The sequence below is a fragment of the Tachysurus vachellii genome, chromosome 8 (assembly GCF_030014155.1).
Source record: "Tachysurus vachellii isolate PV-2020 chromosome 8, HZAU_Pvac_v1, whole genome shotgun sequence".
In the NCBI taxonomy this organism is placed as follows: Eukaryota; Metazoa; Chordata; class Actinopteri; order Siluriformes; family Bagridae; genus Tachysurus; species Tachysurus vachellii.
In genome coordinates, this window is record NC_083467.1 from 16,680,633 (window position 1) to 16,700,433 (window position 19,801).

The 19,801-nt window shown below is 39.2% G+C and overlaps 1 protein-coding gene across 10 annotated transcripts in view; it reads right to left on the reverse strand.

The window, feature by feature from the left end:
- The window catches only part of zmp:0000001200 (dedicator of cytokinesis protein 9), a 77,126-nt gene that overhangs the window by 24,589 nt on the left and 32,736 nt on the right, over positions 1–19,801 (reverse strand). For 5 of the 10 annotated variants that reach the window (XM_060876614.1, XM_060876612.1, XM_060876613.1 and 2 more), the window contains exons 2-8: positions 12,930–13,046; positions 6,822–6,911; positions 6,090–6,172; positions 5,409–5,478; positions 4,031–4,126; positions 2,890–3,024; positions 116–290 (exon numbers count right to left, since the gene is read on the reverse strand). In XM_060876614.1, coding sequence (XP_060732597.1) covers positions 116–290; positions 2,890–3,024; positions 4,031–4,126; positions 5,409–5,478; positions 6,090–6,172; positions 6,822–6,911; positions 12,930–13,046 — 766 coding nt within the window. Of the gene's footprint in view, positions 1–115; positions 291–2,889; positions 3,025–4,030; positions 4,127–5,408; positions 5,479–6,089; positions 6,173–6,821; positions 6,912–12,929; positions 13,047–17,148; positions 17,484–19,801 lie in introns of those variants that run through there. The other 5 variants (XM_060876608.1, XM_060876607.1, XM_060876605.1 and 2 more) reach the window with 2 other exon arrangements.

Sequence of the window (19,801 nt, forward strand, 5' to 3'; positions counted from 1 at the left end):
GGGGAAAATGTACTCTGAGATGTTTCTGTTTTATCTGCTGTCATGTAAGGAGTTGTAGTTGTCTGGGTGGTCCAATAATAAAACTCTACACACTCAAATAGACAGACACACAAACCGTCATGTAGGTCTCCATTCCTCTTCTCTTGCATGGCGAGCTCAAAGCTGCTGTGAAGTATTTTGTTCAGTGTGCTGATCCATTCCTCCATTTCACTTTCAGAGTCGGCGGCCAACAGATAAGAACTCTTATCCTGCATCTTCAGTTCAAATGCAAATTTTCGCACCTTATTATTCTACACAGAGAAAGACAAGAAAGATTCAAATTACCATAAAAGATGGTCATTTTAGATGTTTACTAAATGTAGTGTATTTTCTGGGGGTTGTCTGGGCCCACATATGGCCTATCTGCAATTGTATATGTGCAATAAATGAGAAGACAACATGGGTGAGATACAGACACCAAAAGCTGTTCATTGGTTAAACAATGATATAGCTATATAAAGGAAAATGTATAGAGACTGGCTCACTCATGTTGATCTCTCAGCAAAGAATGAGCTCTATACCAGACACAGGTGATGGAAAAATCCATAAGAACTAACTATTTTAATATTATAAAAGGAATATAAGGTGCATGATTGTGTGACTCTTTTTTTAAAAGCATGGATGTTGTGTATAATTAGATCTTATCGTCAATCCTCAAACTTGCTTTTACCCAGCACCATCCAGTCTGAAGAATTCTGCCTTTTCTTTATTTTCTTTATCATGCTAGATTGGGCTTGTCGGGTCAATGTGGTGATTGGAGTCAGATAGATTATTTTTGAGAATCGGTTTTCATCTAATTACTTTATACCACATAAGGTAACATCACAAATGGAAAAAAGGTTTTGCTTTGGTAATGGGTGTGAAGTGTGGGTTGGAAAAGAGTCAGTAGACTTTTCCAAAATAGACAAAGAGATATGTGAGGCAAATGTGTTCTCTCTCTGATTGATATATGATTTATATTATTTTACATGGGTGAACTGAGAGAGAACAAAATATCCAATCCATTACTCAACATGCAGACCTGAGTAACAGAAATAAATAATATTTTCATTTCTAATTAATACATCCACTTGACCACAGACATGTGATGCAATGTATGTCAACACTTTAAATTCTAGCTCTGATTTGGTACGTCTGTAAATGTGCTATGAGTAAGAAATAAATGCGTGCAAACAACCGGACAGAAAGCGGTGAAAATATTTCCATGTGGAAGACAAAAGAGATACAGGCTGCCAAAAACACTGCTTAAAGGGATGAAAGAGAAGTTTTACAAAAAGGATGAGGAATAGTATGCAAGCCAGAGAAAGTCAAGGACAAGCCCAGGGACCTCTTTAAGGCATTCTGTGGAAATAGTCGTGTATATGCATATATGCAACAGTTCTTGATTCCTGTCTTACTTCCTTTAAATTCCCTGGGTGTGAATGAGTGTGTGTGAATGAGTGTGTGTGTGTGAATGAGTGTGTGTGTGTGTGTGTGTGTGTGTGTGTGTGTGTGTGTGTGTGTGTGTGTGTGTGTAAATGGTGCCCGATAATTCCTGTCTTGTATAGTGTTCCTGATCTAAGATTGGATCCACCATGACTCTATACAGGATAAAGTGATAAAAAGTGATAATTGTAGATGGATGTACAAAATATTAAATTAATTAGCTGCAAAAAGATGATCATGTGTCTGTTCTTAGCTTTCAGTAAAAGGAAAACTAGATCTGTGTTCTAAACACCGGAACCTTTTCCCTTTAGCACTACAAAAAGTAAACAGAATTCTGTGGAAAATGAGATACAGTACATGTTCAGAACTTTGAAGCTAATAGCTTCTTTTTCACCTCACCTGGTTGCTGTTGTTCACTGGTCTGCCGGGTTTCTTAATATGTTTATTAATCTAGAAAGCATTCCTCGGTGACGAACTTAGTAAAGTATGACTTACCCCAGCCCAGCTGCAAATATGGGAGGCAGGCAATCAGTCTCCATGTTACTGTAGTACTCAGGAGTGGGAGTGTTTTAGTAATAACTGCACGATTGGAGGGACAGCTTGGTTCATTAAAAGCCAGACTAAGGGAGGCTAGACTGTGAGCATGCTGCTCAGAGGAACAGGTTAACATGCCAAATCTAAGTAGTTTGGTCAGTGGATTTCTGGAATGCTTTCAAATCACTTGGATCAACTTCAGATTCTTTCATCACTGGGATGCCAACAGCACAAATTACACAGACAGGATGTACTGTGGATATGCACACATAGCTGCACGTTTGACATGATCCGACAGAATTCAGTAAACAATACATACAGAAACAAATTCTAACAAAAGCAAAAATAGTTCAAGAGGAGACGAGCGTGGAGACACCAGCACCAAGATGGATCCTACTTCCGGCAGTTTTTTATATCCTAGAGTTCTTTCTCACACCGACACCCTTTGTCACATCCAAATATTTCTGTGTAAAAGCTGCATTTACTATTGACTTTACCATAACAATGCATGCTAGCTGTGTTTGTTTGTCTTAAATTAGATCAGCCTCAGAAACATGTGGTAGGCCACAGCCCAAGCAAGTCTAAAGCATCTAAAGAGTGAGACAGTTAAAGAGAATACAAAGGCAATATGCTGATACTGAAACCGCTGATGTAATCCCATATGGATATCATATCTGTTTCCATATGACAAGTGCATCGTTCCAGATGAAGCACTTATTTCTTTAACTCCAGACTGGAGTTGGATGGTATGTTCCTGTGTACGTGCAAAACTGAACTCTCTCACATATACACACACAAACAATCAACTCTACAGGAAGACCTAAAGTAACACATTCCTAGCATGGGAAATCACAAATAAAGTAATTCTCTATCACACCAATTTTCTCCTACCTGAACAACACCCATGCATGAATCTAGGAAGATGGTTCCTTTGGACTCCTTAGAGATCTTTTCATCCTTGTAGAAGTTCAGGTTATAGGAGCCATCTCCCAGCTGTGTGAGGTGGAAATACCTCCTTTTGAAAGACTAAAACAAAGCATAAAAAAAACACTTATTTTATTAAAAGTATAAACCATCTTTTTTTAGCCACCTAATCTCTTTCTACAGCAATTGAAGCATACGTGAAACTGACCACAGAGAGGGAAAAATCCTGATTGTTTGTTCCAGCATTGTTTTGTGGTTCGATAAATACAAAAACAGAAGAATTCAAAGTAAGCTGAAGGTGAAATGATCAATTTTGGTAAAGCATTGTTTTTATTTCTCTTTCATCATAGTTTGGAATTCCCCCTGCACACTATACATTATATCACTGTGGCATCTACAGATGTAAGAGATCTAGCTAAAGTGAATAAAGCTGTGCTGATTTATTGAAAATTTACTTTTGTGCTTTAGAGCACACGAAAGAAAACTACAGTCCAGCTGGTTTAATTCTTCTTATCAGACCAATGTATTTTTATTGATTTCAAATCCAGCAGTCATAAAAGATCACATGAGAAGGATGGGCACGAAATAGTAAAAAAAAGTAAAGCAATTGCTGTTATATCTGTAAATAAAAGAGTTTGCTATGTTTCAGTTCTTGGATATGCCAAGCAGTGAAATTTCATGCACAGAAGAGTTTTTTCAGTGTGATGGATTGTGTGTATATATTTCGGCTTTTAGTTCTGGATAAGCCTCAAGGACTGGTGTTTCTTTATGGATGCAATTATACATAGAAAAACTCACCAGCGAAAGAAGTAGATCTTCTATAATTGCACTTAGCCCTGTCTGTTTTAGGTCTTACTGCAATTTGTCCAATGTAAGACAAGAGGTATTCAAGTGTGATAAGAGTTTACAGGGTTAATTAATGGACCTGCACAATACATCAGACACAATGGTATGTATCTAAAAGCACACTACAGTATACAGCTGCTGGACCATTATTTAAAACCTAATATGGCACCTGAGCCAAAAACCTTGCCCAATTCTGCTCTAGAGGAAAAAGCACCGAGTACGTTGAGTATCATCCTGAGTGTAGTGTAAAAAGATGTCTCACCCTCATAGTGACACTGATCGCGCTGTTCATGTTGCCTTTGTAAAGCCACCCTTGCTTATTAATACCTCCCTTCTGAGAGCCCAAGGAAGCTGTGTCCTACACACACACACACACACACACACACACACACACACACGGAAAGAGAAAAAGGGGAACGAGTTTTGTGATGTGGCTCCAGCTCTTCTCTGTTTGATCTTGCAGCTAAAGTAAATGTTAGGAGAACAGGGATTCATTTACAAAGGAATCCAGACCCACAACTCCTGTCCAGAAAAAATGCAGAACAGCAGAAACCCTGATACATGTAAATAAACCAGTGTACTATACTCGATAGAATAATCTGAAGGTTTAACAGAAAAAATACACCTCTAACGGAACACACAATATCCTTATCTCAGTGAGATAAAACAGTTAAACTGTTTTAAAATCTCACCAGAAATAAACAGTATTGTACACTATATATTGAATATATACATCCCACAGATGATACTTATATAATAAAGCATAATTATAAGCTGAAACTTAAACTTAAGTTATAATTACACATATTTACTGTTATACACTCTCTAAGGATGGAAAAGTTAACAGTCAGCTAAATTTCTGAGTACTGATGCTTAAAAAAATAAAAACGTTTTAAACGTTCCCTCATTCTTTGGCTGGCTGCAAAAATTAAGCCTGGATGTCAACCGACCACATGATTATCTACATGCTTTGATGTTAGCCAGTGACCATTCAGTGTCTGTATGCTTTAAGTTCATGCCTGTACACTACGCTCCCATTTACACACCAGTACACACTAGTGCAGCCGTGTTATTCTTATATCAGCCCAATTAAGTGACACTGAGAAAACTATTATTATTATTAATTACTCTGAAGTCTGCAATAAAATCCTTAAAGTCTTTTATTAAAACAATCTGTAAAACTATTAAAAAGGACCATCAGCTGTTTACTGTAGCTGATTAATGAAACTGGATCCCCTGTGTGTCCTGGATTGTGAGGGGAGACGACTTCTTGAAGGAAAGATAAAGACAGAAGAAGCCATCAAGGCTGTCCTCGAGATTCCTCACTGATGCTGACCAGGCATCTAGAGAAATGACTGCACATGTGGGAGATCTTTAAGCCCAGTGTCCTGGGATATTTGTAGAGGAGTTGCTGGAAAAGCAGTAGCCATTAAATGATATGTTTTAATGTTATCAGTGGAGGCCAACAATGGTAACTGATTTGGATGAGAAGAACAGGCTGTATCAGTATGTGCCTCAGCTTGCTTTTGACTCTTTTGACTCATCCTTAGCCAGCTGGATTTATTTTTTTTTTCTGTATATTTTTTTTTTTTGCCAACGATGAAAAAAAAATGGTCTGGGTTTCGACCAGATTCGCTCACCTCGTCTTTATCGACATCTTCGTCAACCTCAAACACGTGAACTGCCAGTTTATCAGGTCTCGATGCTTTGCTGTTCAAAAGCCAAACAGAAAAACATTACATTACACATAACAATGCAGTTAACATTACTAGCATGAAAAATACAGTCCATGATGAATAACGAGGTTTGATTAATCTTCTAAAAGTACTGTGTCACTGGATTGAGAGAGCTGACTGGCAGAGAGTTAACGTCGCTCGGATTTATTGATGACTTATTTTCTGTCCTCAGGCATTTACTGCTTTTATTGGCCTTGTGTGTGTTTCCATCTGTCACTTACTATATATTTCTTTAGACATATTGATGAGAAAACCATATCTAATTAAAAGAAGAATCATGTGGCTTCTCTCAGCTGCTCGGTGTCCCTAAAGGGACAGATGAACTCATATATTGTTCCACTGACTTCATTGTTACTGCGAGGAGGAAATATGCATTTTGTACAGACTACAGTTTTCCAAGAACTGACATGCTTTACCAATTACACACATGCAAATAATACAATCGCAAGTGATATTCTGTTAAATCCATGGTTCTATTGAGTTATTGTGTGGCTTGTTCTAACTTGTCCAAAGTACAGGTTGTATAGATCCTGTGTTTTGTTTAAGCCATGGAGACCAGACTAAAAGAAACACACTCACTCTTACCTGGGGAGTTGACGAAAGTCACCAGAATAATCTTCATACTTGTAGCTGACGATGTGCCAGTCTGATTTGTAGGTTTTAAGACACTAGAAAAACAGGAACAATAAATGATTGTTAAAGCCATAACTTGATACTGTGTGTTTGTGCTACAGAAATAGTCCAAATGCTATTTCATCAAAAGTCATCGTGGATGAAAAAGGAAAACTCTTTGCTCTCCGTCCAATCTGACAGCTCAGGAAAAGAGGGCAAGATGAAAGAACAAGGGACTAGTTTTAATCAGGATGTTCCACCATTTGGCTTCCATCTCAGATTTGAAAAAATAAAATCGGTGAAAGAACTGAAACCCTTAGGTGAAGTAATAGAAATGGTAGCTATCTATTCATTACATTACATATAACATTACAGAACATGGATCGCTCGCCGCATTTTAATTGACTTCTCAAACTCCATTGTTTACAAAGTGAACTTTGGTCAAGTTAAAACCTTCCAATACACACACACACACACTCACACAGTCCAGCTGGTGAACTCTTCTCCTTTTTATTATACTCTATAGCGTGTGTGTGTGTGTGTGTAACAAAAGATGGATACTACATACTTGTCCAAAGTTCAATCTATAAACACCGAAGTACATCCACAGAGTCCAGTGTTGAGAGCGGTGTATTTCACCTTTTCTACAGCCACATTATTTCTAATGCATGATCTTTTGGCTCTTTTGTCTGAGACCAGTCTTACCTCATGCACAAACAGACCGTGTGCTTCTTTCTGGGCGTTCTCTGGAACTGATGGGTACAAAGTGCGGATCTGCCGGCGCAGGGTGCAGGTCTGCAGGAGAGACATGATTTTTTTTTTTAAAAATGCCAGAAAATGAAGGGGAAATGGAAAAGCATACTGCGATTTAGAGATTCAGTGATTTAGAAAGATTAAATCCTTAAACACATTACTCATTTATGCACAGCTGACAGATAAGCTTATATTTCTCATTTGACATCAGTACTGTCTGTCAGTATTGCCCTAGTACTGTGTCGGCATCACAGGCACTTACTGTAGTAACCACAACCGAGTAAAAGTTATTCTTAAAAAAACAACAAAAAAAACAACAACTGTACAGTCCAGCTGGGTGTGATTTCCCAAATAGCTTTCAATATTATTCCTGTCTGATGGCCACTCCCAGGTCTGGCTGTGCTGAAAAGCTGAGGCAGAGGAGTAGGAGACTCATTGTTCAGCCTCAGCCTCCTGCTGTCACGATGACAGATGATAAAGACACATACTGAAACTGCACTAAACTAGGTTGCCTTTATTTAACTTGCTTTCTCCAGAGACACAAAATCCTCAATAAAAATATGTGGAAAGTGTTTTAAAAAAATAATCTGTCTTTTTTAGATGCTTTCCTGCAGGGAGATTTCGAGAAACGTGTGTGTGGGTGTGCGTGAAGATGCGTCAATATTCCTGCTCCAGAGACAGCCACTTCAGTGACAGGTAAACAAAGCACACAAGTTAAACTTAGCCAAACAATGCCAGAATAAAAATTCCCTTCCTGACTCATATCCTACTATAGAACAACCCACAGGAAGGAGCAGTTTTACTGTCAAGGGCTCCAACTGCCATAGAGATTTGAGATAATAATGTTTAACACCTTGACCGTCATGCACATTGTTTTTAAGTCTGGAATTTAAAGCCAACTGAGTTGTTACAGTCCCCTTTTGCTAAAGATGTAATAATTTCCGGAAATGAAAAGTTACATTTCAATCCCTAATATAAACTTACACTCACTCTCACTCACTCATTTTCTACCGCTTATCCAAACTATTCTCGGGTCACGGGGAGCCTGTGCCTATCTCAGGCGTCATCGGGCATCAAGGCAGGATTATAAACTTACACTTAAAACTTAAAAAGGTTTAATGTAAAAGTCCTTCAGTTTATCTGCGAAACTCTGTGCGAGTAAGCCGAGAAAAGATTTTAAGTAGAATGTTTAAGAAAATTATGATTATTAAGCATCCAAAGAAGCCTTGAGCAATGATATATAAAGAATGTAGCTTTGGGTAAACAAAAATTTCTCCCTTACTCCAGATGCTGCTGGTCAGAAATGTCTGGAGTTTGACCTTTTATTCTTTACTTCTGAACTGAGGTTAATGCGGCTAACAAGGATGGAAACCACCCAAATTTGCTTCCTTAAATACATTGTGTGTGGGTGTAGATTCAGACAAGCAAACATCTGGAGTAAAGGGAAATATTCTGTATGGCATTATTTCACTAAAGCAGTTGTTTAAATATAAACACTGAATCCTGAAAATTATCCTCTGTCACTTGAGAATGTGAAGTGTTTGGTGTGAATCTGATGGCAGGTGAAGGAGTCCTCGGCTCCTCTGAGACAGCAGTGAGTGAAACAGTGATCGTCAAAAGAAGCACACAGCAGTAATTAAGTGCTTTTAATGTGGAATGCAGTTTCCATGAGAGCTTCACACAATACCCTGCTACTGTTGCACCATTTCCTCTCTCTGTTCCTGACTTCCTGTAGGGTAGATGAGAATCAAGAGTGGAAAAGTGAAAGGGAGGTGTTCAGATGAAGGGAGAGATGGAAGCATCTAGTAAAAGGGTAAAAGCAATGCTTTAATGTTGGAGTTGTTACTACGCACCCACACAATTGATAACTCCTAAGAGTTACAAAATTCCCAGCACATCCCTGCAACCACGCATGGTTAGGAGTTAACGGTGTGTGTATGACTGGGGAAAAGCTAACATTACACTCGTGTGGGAAGAGAGGACTCGCACAGATGAAGTCATTAAGGTGCAACAATAGAGTGAAATAATGAGCAGCAACATCAGGGACTACAGTCCACTGTCAAAGAATCAACGTCCTCACTCACTCAATTAAACACTTACTCATCTGCCCAATGACTTACTCGCTCACTCAAACCCCACCGACTCGCTCATCAAACCCCACCGACTCGCTCATCAAACCCCACCGACTCGCTCATCAAACCCCACCGACTCGCTCATCGAACCCCACCGACTCACTCATCGAACCCCATCGACTCACTCATCGAACCCCACCGACTCACTCATCGAACCCCACCGACTCACTCATCGAACCCCACCGACTCACTCATCGAACCCCACCGACTCACTCATCAAACCCTACTACTTAATATCTAATTAGTGCAATCGCATCGCATAGTAGATAGGTTAAATGTATGAGTATCACAGGAAGCTAATCAGGAGCAGAGGTTTGGAGGCATGTCTAAAGTTCTGACTGGATCTTTCCCAATATAAAGAAATGCACATAAAAGGAGTTATTCCATGTTGAACCATCGTCGCAAACCTGTAAATAAAGTGATGAAACCTTTTGAAAATAATGATTATTGTGCAATTTTTATTATAGAACTAAAAATTACATTGCTGCATTACACTTGTACTTTGTGTGAACAACTGAATTGGTCGGGGAGAGACAACAGAGTGAGAGAAAAAAACAGGGATTAAAATATGGAAGGATGGAGAATCTATCATTTACAGATTTAGACCATGCTAGCAGCAACATGCATGCAAAGCGAAAACCATGACCTACATTTCTCCTAAACCCCACCACAGGCCCAATTCTCAGCATGCATAGCCCACTAACCCATTCAGTAACCATGTACTCCTAACACACACACACACACACACATGCACCCTAAAAGCTACAGAAGAGCAAACACTTAGAACAGTGTGTGACAGAGATCTGTGTTTCTGTGCCTACCCTCAGGCTTTGTTAAACAATCTTACAGAGAGGCTGAGGATCACCTGTCGCTCAGACCACACTGCACCTTCTCTGAGATCTTGGCAAAGTGAAATACACATACAAATACTGAGGAGGGTGAGGGGGGAGAAAGAGTTACACAAGAAAGATAAATGGGTGCAGTCAAGGCCGTCGCTTTATCCCTGAGAGTTACCAGACAGCTGTTTGACCTTCACAGATGCACACACACAAACACACACACACAAACACCATGTCACAATCAGACACTAGTGATATGACATCTAAATGCTGCGATCCTTCTGTATTGTGTAAATCCAGAAGGCAGTGCAGAAGGTTTTTCTGAAGAATGCCATGCAGCCCAGATATGGGAAAGACATTAGTGCTGATAATACTGCACAAACTCACAGAAAGAGTCAGGCGATATGCTTTTACTGTGTGCTAAGAGCTGTGAACTGTCTTCCTTTTCATCCTCCATTCAGGGAAAAGGAGTATATATTATTATATATAAATAATTCCTGTGTACGGTAGGCACTTGAATACATAAGATAAGATAAGATAAACCTTTATTCATCCCACAGTGGAAAAATTTCTGTTACAGCAGCAAAAAAAAATCCTTTATAAAAATGCAACACTTGCCTTATTAATGCAATGTTCATTTTTATGTGGAATTACACCGGTGGTCTCCAATAAATAATAAAGTGTTCAATCATTTATTCTGTGCGTTTTTATTTTGATAAAAAAAATGTTCAGTAATAAAAGGAAATTATGTGAAGTATCATGTGAAATTTTTTAAACATCCAGTAACCACAATCATGATTTTTGCACCATGCTGGGTAGCAAAATGCCAGTCGACCTGCTGCTACATATCCCTAATGACGGAGTGACATTCATCCCTAATGACGGAGTCAATTTTGCACTGTTGAACTGTTCTCAAACACAGTTTCTTTAATTTGTCTTTGGTGCTGAAGCTTGTAATTTCAGCCACCAAATCTAATTGACAAAATAGCAAGCTGCATTTTAATTACACATCTCATAAATACTGCTGGTCAGCCCCGCCTCCATTTACCTGTATATGTGTGCATGGAACAAAAAAAAAAAAAAAATCTAATTCTTTAAACTCACCAATTTAAACTATTTCTAATGCTCTCCTGCTATTACAATCAGCAAACATCTGTTAAATATTACACTGAGGCATTTTTCTAATGAGAATTATACATACACGTTAAATAGTAAGCTACTAGAAGGGTGTGAATTTGGGTCTGCTGGGTCAGTGTCCCCTCCACCATGTGCCACTCCTCTCCCTCAGCACGCCACGTGTGTTTGTATAGCTGTCTATAGCAGACCTCCCACTCAGACACTAGCTCAGAAACTGTAGCCCGCAACCTGAGCCCCAAGACACACACACACGCACTCACACACACACGCACGCACGCACGCGCACACACACACACACACACGCACGCACACGCAGACATACATACACACGCAGACACACATCCACAGACACACACACTCACAGACACACACACAGACCCTCACACACAGACATACAGACATACATACACAGACACACACTCACACAAACACACAGACATAGACACACACAGACATACACACACACAAATGACACACACACAGACACACCCTAGTCCTGAATCTGACACTGCCGCACTGCCCCATAACTAATTATGAAACAGCTTACTGTCTGCTACTTCCTATAGTGCAGAGTTATCTACTGACAGCAACAGTGTGGCACCGGTTCGATTTTCCCCTAAACACTTACACGTAACAACATCAACATCAGAATCATATGTAAATGGTTCGAATAAGATAGACCAACTTCAGATAATTGTATAGAGGTGACCATAGAGATGGAATCAAAGTAGGACACGTTTTTACCCTTGATGTATATAGTAGCTAGTTTTTCTTTAAATATACATTTTCTTTTCCTCATAAAAAGAACAGTTTAAGTATAATAAAACATTTTAAGTAATTGTCATTATATACAAGTTGAAATATGTAATATATATTAAATATAATATATACTAAAATAAAATAGTTAAAAACAAAGTTACCAGTAGAGGAACGCTTTACATGGTGAGCTTTTACATGAGGAGACATTTATTTAGCAGTGAAGGAGTCAATGGGAAAGTCTTCAGGATGAAGGTCTACACTCTTTGCAGCTTCTTGTTAAAAATGACAGGCATCAATTTGTCTTATTAAGAGGAAATTTGTCTTATAGAGGAAAAACGTGGTGAGAGAATGACTGTTTATAGCTTCTATAACTGTCAGCGTTGGCAAACTGCTGACTAATCAACTAGCTGGTGTTTTATTCTGTGATTAGTAAACAACCAACTTAACACATCAGAACACTCCATCACGGGCTATCATTTAACAACAGTGTTGTAAAAATCTGATGGAAATAGAAGATGGAGAAAAAGTGACGTGTTATTTAAATTTTTCGCTATGTTAAGTATGTTTCATGACAGCAAATTAGCAGCACCGCATTTTAAATAATTTTTCCTATGAGTGCAAGAGTAGCGTTGATGAGCAATATATAGCTATATACACAGTACTGTGTGTACTCTACAATATATACTGTAAGTCCATCATGTATTTTTTTTGGTTGGGTACTAGTTACTGGCTGCTAATGAGTCAAAAGCTCGGAAACGCAGTCTGAGATTTTTTGCTGTGAATTGCACATTAACATCTGCTCAGTCTTCTTTAACTGCTTTAATCAGTTGGTTAACTTGGTAACCTGATAAGACTATATTAGTTACACAGTAACACACACAATGAGAAAAGCCACTTTTCGGGTAACCAGAGAGATATGAGTGTGAGCTCAGGGTGTGTCTAAGGAATTTGCACCATATTATGGAAAGCTACACCTTCGCCCTTCGCCCAGCCCTCCAGCTGTAACCCATGTGAACTATTAAACTCCCTGTATTACTTCCCACAGCAATAACAATAAGCATGTACTCCTTCTCTGTGGACAACCGAAGACTCTACTGCAGCCACCTATAAGAGTTTTCTCCTAGAGAGTGCAGATAAACTACATAGTTAATCAAAATTATCAACTTAAAAGATGGGTTGCCAGGTAGTCTCACCTGAAAATCCTCCAGAGGGAACTGCAGCATGTCTCGGAGGACATCGCTAAGGATCTGTGTCTTTCTCTGGACCAGGACACTCTCATAGTCCAAAGGCTCGATCAGACGTGGCTTTAGCTGCGGACACAAAAGTAATCACACTCATTATTTGGAATGGGATAAGGCGTGTGTGTCACAGATAATGAAAGGCATAATATTTAACAGAAAAAAGTGTCTATAAATGCAGTCCAAGGTTTCCAGCTCTCATCAAACAGCCTGGCACGCTTGAATTTCACATGCTTAGCAATTCACATGCCTGGCTCTGCTTAGATACATCAGAATTTTCTAGAGCTCAGATTTACAGCGTCTGGAGACAGTGTCAGGATGATGATAATAACAGAAAGGATATAGAAATAACAAACGGTGAAAATCTGGGAAATGAAATTTTTCTTTGAAGTATACACCAGATGGAAGAGAAAGGGGTGGAAACAAGTGCATGCTAACTGATCTGGTTCTTTTGGGTGTGACTGGCTGGAACTGACAGAACTGTTTGCACATGTTTGTAGGAGTTTTCATAGAAGAGACAACACGTCCCAGCGTTCAAAGGGCTTCAACAAATGTAAAAAAATCTGAACATTCAAATCAGGTGAATTTATTTATTTTGTCTCCCGTCCTTAGGCAGATTAGCTAGTTCTGGTGTCAAAGTATACGGTATCATTAGCAGGCCACAACTGCCAGGAACGCTCTAACTGGCTAGCCGCAGCTCTGTGTGTGTAGGTTTTTATCAGACTGATGGGGAAGCAAACTCAAAAACACTGATTATAGTCCTTCACACTGGTTGTGCTTTTCTGTTACACTGAACGAAAACTACAGAGTGTCTAATGTTTCCCAATCCAGTAGCTTTCTACCATAATTTTGACACACAGACAAGGACTAACTTGGACTAACTAGACACACTCTCTGGAGTGTACTGGAGCAGCTTACAATGCTTAAAGGAGAACATTAAATCTTCAGATCTCTCTGAGATAGGTTAGTGGAACAAAAAATCTCAACAATAATGGAAACAAACATGTCTCAAGTGCGTTTCTTTCCTTGAGCTATGAATAATGAGGTGCAGGTTGGACACAGAAAAGTGAGAAGAGAATCTCAGTTATCACCAGAAGATGACTGAACAGGACAGCTATGAGACTTGGATGAGGGCTGGTTATGATATGCTTCAATAAAAATGGTATGCTAGAAGTGTGTGTGTGTGTGTGTGTGTGTGTGTGTGTGGGATGTAAGTATGACTTCAGCGCTCTCTGGTCAGTGAGATCGCAGGTTGCTCCACATCTGGTCCTGATATTAGTAGGGTGATGTCAGAGGGATCACCATGGTGAGGTCATAGTTTTTGCTATGCATTGCTAACCGACACACTGAAGTAGAACACTCTGATAGAGAAAGGTGCGGGTGTAAATTACGCATACACACTTACATAATTTTTTTATTTTTTTATTTTTTACTTTTGCTTCATTCACAAGTACCATGTTAAATCTTCAGGGGATACTGCATATACATGCGTTCATATACGTATATATCTAAAAGTATATGTATGTGAGACATACACACACACACACACAGGTGAATCAGTGATGAAGGGCTTGTTGATAACAGGGCAGGCACGGCATGTTCCTCACACCTGATAGCATCACACATTTAAGAATCCAGCTCAGACACCCAACTATGCGAGCATTATAGGTTAATCATAAGCTGACAGAAGCTGTATAGACATAACAGTAATGAGAATCATATGACAGACAGGTGACAAAGCAGTAATCATTAAACAGAGAAAGAGATTACATCATGTACTACAAATCTCAATGTTTCTGACCACAATCACTTCTCAAAATCCAGTGTTTGGTTTTTGGTGGCATTTAGTTTCAGTGTTCTTTCACCTCATGCAGGTACAGTTTTATTTGAGAAAATATAGAATACTATAAATAAGTATAGATTACAGATTATTATTAATAACTTTTAGTTCTCTCTTGAATTTCCTCTGGAATCAATAAAATATCTGTCTGTCTGTCCAGTTTCCAATAGTTTTCTTGCTACTGAAAGCTATTAATATTTTTTTTACATTTCCTAACATACTTATAAAGCCATTAGATACAGATCTGTTTATTGAGTTAATATACACATTTAAAGAAAACTAATACTGTACATATACATCAGCTTCAGAATCTTGTGGTTGCAATGTTGCCAGCTCATTTAGATTCCCACAATAAAGTGAAAATTAGGAAGAAAAAAAAACTCAAGACGTTGAAATGCAAATCAGTGCAAAATCAAACATTTTTGACTGCAACAACCACAAAGAAACTCAGCAAAATCACTGACTGAAGAAGACTGAAAAAAGACTACTGAATAAGTGGTGTTCAGCATCTGAACAAAGACGCATGTGTCGTATGGATCAATCTTGTTCTTGTAATTCGGGCTGATTATTTGGTGCAGATTGTCATAATAGTGTAGAAGACATTAACACCAGAAACAAACTGAATCATACTCGTGTGGATAAGGACCTCTCTGGGTGAATCAGGGTGCAATAGTTCGGTGGGCAGCTGAGTAAGGGCAGAGTGCTCACATCTGTCCAAACTAACTAAAGCTCCACACTAGACAAGGAAGGTGTGAAAGCTCCATTAAACACACACATATTGATCACAAGTTTGCTCCACGTAAACAGCAAACACAAACAACAAAACGGTCATTTTAACCTCAGCCATTCTAATTAAATCTTTATTTCATGAACAAGTTCTGTCCAAACTAAAAAGCTTGAACACATGCCAGCGTGACATGGGGTGAAGAATCCGTCTGAGCTTTGTGCATGTGGGATGTTTGGCCCTTTATTTCGGTTCAAAGGCATCAAAACAGCCACTAAAGTTTGGATAGTTGTGCTCACAATGACATGAAATGCAGTTATTGTGTCCGAGCTCTCCTTTAGTCAAGACTGTGGAATGTGTGCAGATTGCAGTGTGGTACTGTCTGCTGGGTGTGTGCGCATACATGTGTGTGTGCTTTACTCCCACTGTTGTTTAGAGGCTGTGATGATGCTTCCCATATGCTTGTATCAGGGTCTCACCCAAGTCAATATGCTTCATAAGACAGTATGCTTCATACACTAAACTCCACAGAAGAACCATTGTGTTACTCTCTCTTACACACACACACACACACACACACACACACATTATATGCTTCTTTAAATGTTCTTGTAAAAAAAAGTGTGTAGACTTGAGAATAATGTCTCATATAAGTCTCACATATGTACATTTTACTTCCATTTTTTGCCCAAGAAATTAGTACTTCAGTGGAACTGCTTGGCTCTTTTACATAAAAAAAAATCACCTCAATACAAATAAAATTTTAACAGACAGCCCAGGGTTGGTTCAGAGGTAAAGATTAGAATTATAAGATTTCACTGTGATTCCAGTTGCTCTAAAAATGATGAACCTCTGCTGTCTGTGATGATCCTCTGCTGATGAACATCAACATTCATTTTCCAAGATTCCTAAAAGGTTTCCTTCCAGTCTCAGTATGTGTTGAGTTGCCTAAGTGTAGGGAAACCCCAACTAATGCTCCTGTCACAACCCGTAACAGCTGGTGGGGTTTGGAGAGCAGATGTGTATTTATGGGGCAACACTTGTAACATTACCGTTTTACACACTGGCACAAATCAGACTGGAGAAATAAATTAGTACATACTGTATGGTGGGAAATGTCATTCTAGTCTACAATTTTGGGACAAAACGGAGATGTTCACTCTTGCATAGATGTTTGCTCTTGCATATTCTCTAATTAACATTAACCACACGACACTGAAATAAAACCTTCTGCTTCCTTTATTAATCTCACATTTTCTACACTACATGTCATTTAAAATACTCCTTTTAACTCTTCCTCATTCTGCTGCTATCATTTGCCTTTTTTCTTCTTCTAGCTGAAGTCACACACACAAACACAAAAGGCTTCACTGGTTTCTCTCACTGCAACATTCAAATAGAAAACTGCTCATCACAACACCTACACAACTTTAACTGAGATAGGAATTGGTTTGTGACACATTCATACAGTTCAGTGAGAATTCCATCTCCATCCTTATAAACCTCCAGCATTAAAATATATTTGAATGCAGGTCATGTAGTCAAGGTTCAAAATGTACACTTCAAAAGTGGTACACTTCTTGTACGGTGTGTGCATGTGTGTGTCTTACCACTGTCTGTGCTGACTTGCTGCCCTGCTCTGGCTCGACAACAGGTCGAGCTTTAAATTGCTGTGGAGATTCGATCACCATTTTCGCCCCTTTAGCCGCCCTGCACTGCATGCTTTCAGCTTCTCTTTCTCTCTTTCCAGCCACAAAAAAATAAAGGATATCTTTCCAGTTTACCATCCAGTAGAAGAACTGGATATGAGGCGCTCCAGCGTAGAATGGTGGCTGGATAGAGCAGTCAACATGTCCAGCAGAGTTCAGCCTTCTGTAGTGAAACTTAACAGAGCTCCACTCCTTTCTCCCCAACACGCTCTCCCCAACACACTCTCTCTCTCTCACACACACACCTCTCTCTCTCCCTTTCTTTCTCTCTCGCTCTCTCTCCCTCTCTCTCACACACACACTCACTCACTGACAGGAGACTCCTCCTACACTCAGCTGTGCTCCCCCCTTGACCCCCCCCCCACACCCACACCCACACACACACACACACGCTCCTCCCCCAAGAGTGAGCTGAGCCTATGGAATTTACCTGCACAAATTACCTAATGACTCATGTCCCACCACATACACAGAGACAAAAGGGACTCCAGTGCAAACAGACTGTGTTGTACAGGTCTAATATATGTGTGAGTGCCTCTTTGTACAGGTGTAAGCAAAAGTTTGTGCATTTGAGTTTCTGCTTGAATAAAGCCCTTAAAATTTAACAGGAGCTCCATAAGACTTTTTTTTATTCTATGCAGGTCAAATAAAATAGAACGGAAATAAATAAATAAAACAAGTAAAACGGCTCATGCCTATTCTAAACCTTTGGTCAAGTTCTGTGCACTGTAGCATTCCTGTAGAAATGATCTGCATTAGGAGTCACAGAAGGGATTTCTAAAGGACTTCTTCATGTGTATTCATAGATTCGAGCACTGCCAGAAATCGTAGAGAATAATTCTGACCTATAAGCTACAATACGCTCTCTGTATTTTGGAATATGTAACATCTACAGTCAAAACTGTGGCATAAAGTGAAGGTCATATTTAATGAAACATTTGTTATCTGTTCCAGATGTAAGTGTTTGTATACTGAAATCACTGTACAGGTTTTTGTTACACTGCCGCACAGGAAGCCAGGGAGAAATGACGACACTGATAAAGAACAATATCGTGGTGTACAGATCCTTACAGCAGTTCAAGCAGCTGAACGCTAAATGACGCAAGATGAAAACATTCATCAAACAATGTTTGATTTGTAAGCAGAAAAGGCTGGTTCTGCAATTTATACAACAAAAAACATTTATACAACAAAAGAAATACATTACAGCAAGCTTTTGCCATATACATAGTCATTTAATTATCCATACTGCTGTCAAAGAAAAATCTGTCCACCAGGCAAAGTCCCGTTCTTTTTATTGCATGTTGTGTCCAGGATGTTTATGCTGGACAGCAGGCATACACACACTCACACACTCACACGCTCACACACACACACTCACAAACCTATACACACAGATTCACACACACACACGCTCACAAACCTATACACACACCTATACACACAGAATCACACACACACACACATACTCATACACACACATACTCACACACACTCACAAACCTATACACACAGACTCACACACAAACATGCTCACAAACCTATACTGTACACACAGAATCACACACACACTCTCACACACTCCCCTCACACACTCCTCTCACACACTCCTCTCACACACACATACTTTAGTGTATAGAATTCGTGTGGGATTTAAGGCTATGTTTTAACTTCTTATATTTTGTTGCCATCACCTGCTCCATAAAAAATTTACTTCTCTCCTCTCTCGCTCACACTGGAATCACTTGCTTATCCTTCCATTGCCTCAGTCATAAGCTTCCTTCCTTCATTTGACCTTGAGGGAACACAGACTGTTTCAGTATGTGTGTAAGGGATTGTCAGGTTGTCAATGACACAAGATCAGAATGCCTTCTACTCTTCCTCTTCCTGAGGGTTCGAGTGTCTGCTCTCTAGATCAGAGCAAGCATATGTGATCTCACTCACAGCATCCTATTGTGTGTGGACTGTTTTACAACCAGAGTCTGATGTAATAGCCATCAGCTCCATAGGGTGTTATCTGGAATGTGCAATGTTTCCACTGCAAGTTCCTAAGAGCTTATACTAATTTAGGGAGTGTGATTGACATAAAAGTCGGACTCGACACTTAAAAGGTTATGTCCATATTATACGTTTCACTTCGATTTTGTGCCTAAACCTGAAACAGATGTTATTTTTCACCTCAGATTCAAGCAACTTTCATACACGGTCCCTAAGCAGACATGTATCAGATACAAGCCATACAGCTGTAATGGAAATGCTCAGATCAGGTATACACATCCCCCCAGTCTCCTTTTCTGCACAACTTTAGAAAGAGTTTAAAACGTTACCAACTAACCCCGAGATCAAATTTGTTTATGGTAATAATCAAGAAAATATGTTAGTTATTGTTGTTTATAAAATGTGGATCATCCGCTTTAAAAAAGTGCATTTGTGATGTTTTAAAAAATGTCTGAGATGTCTGTAATTTAAGATATTAGTTTGCAAACAAAGCTATCAAAGCCAAAAAGTAAATCTGAGCACAATATCAGAAGAGAGCAATAAGGCTTACTGGCAA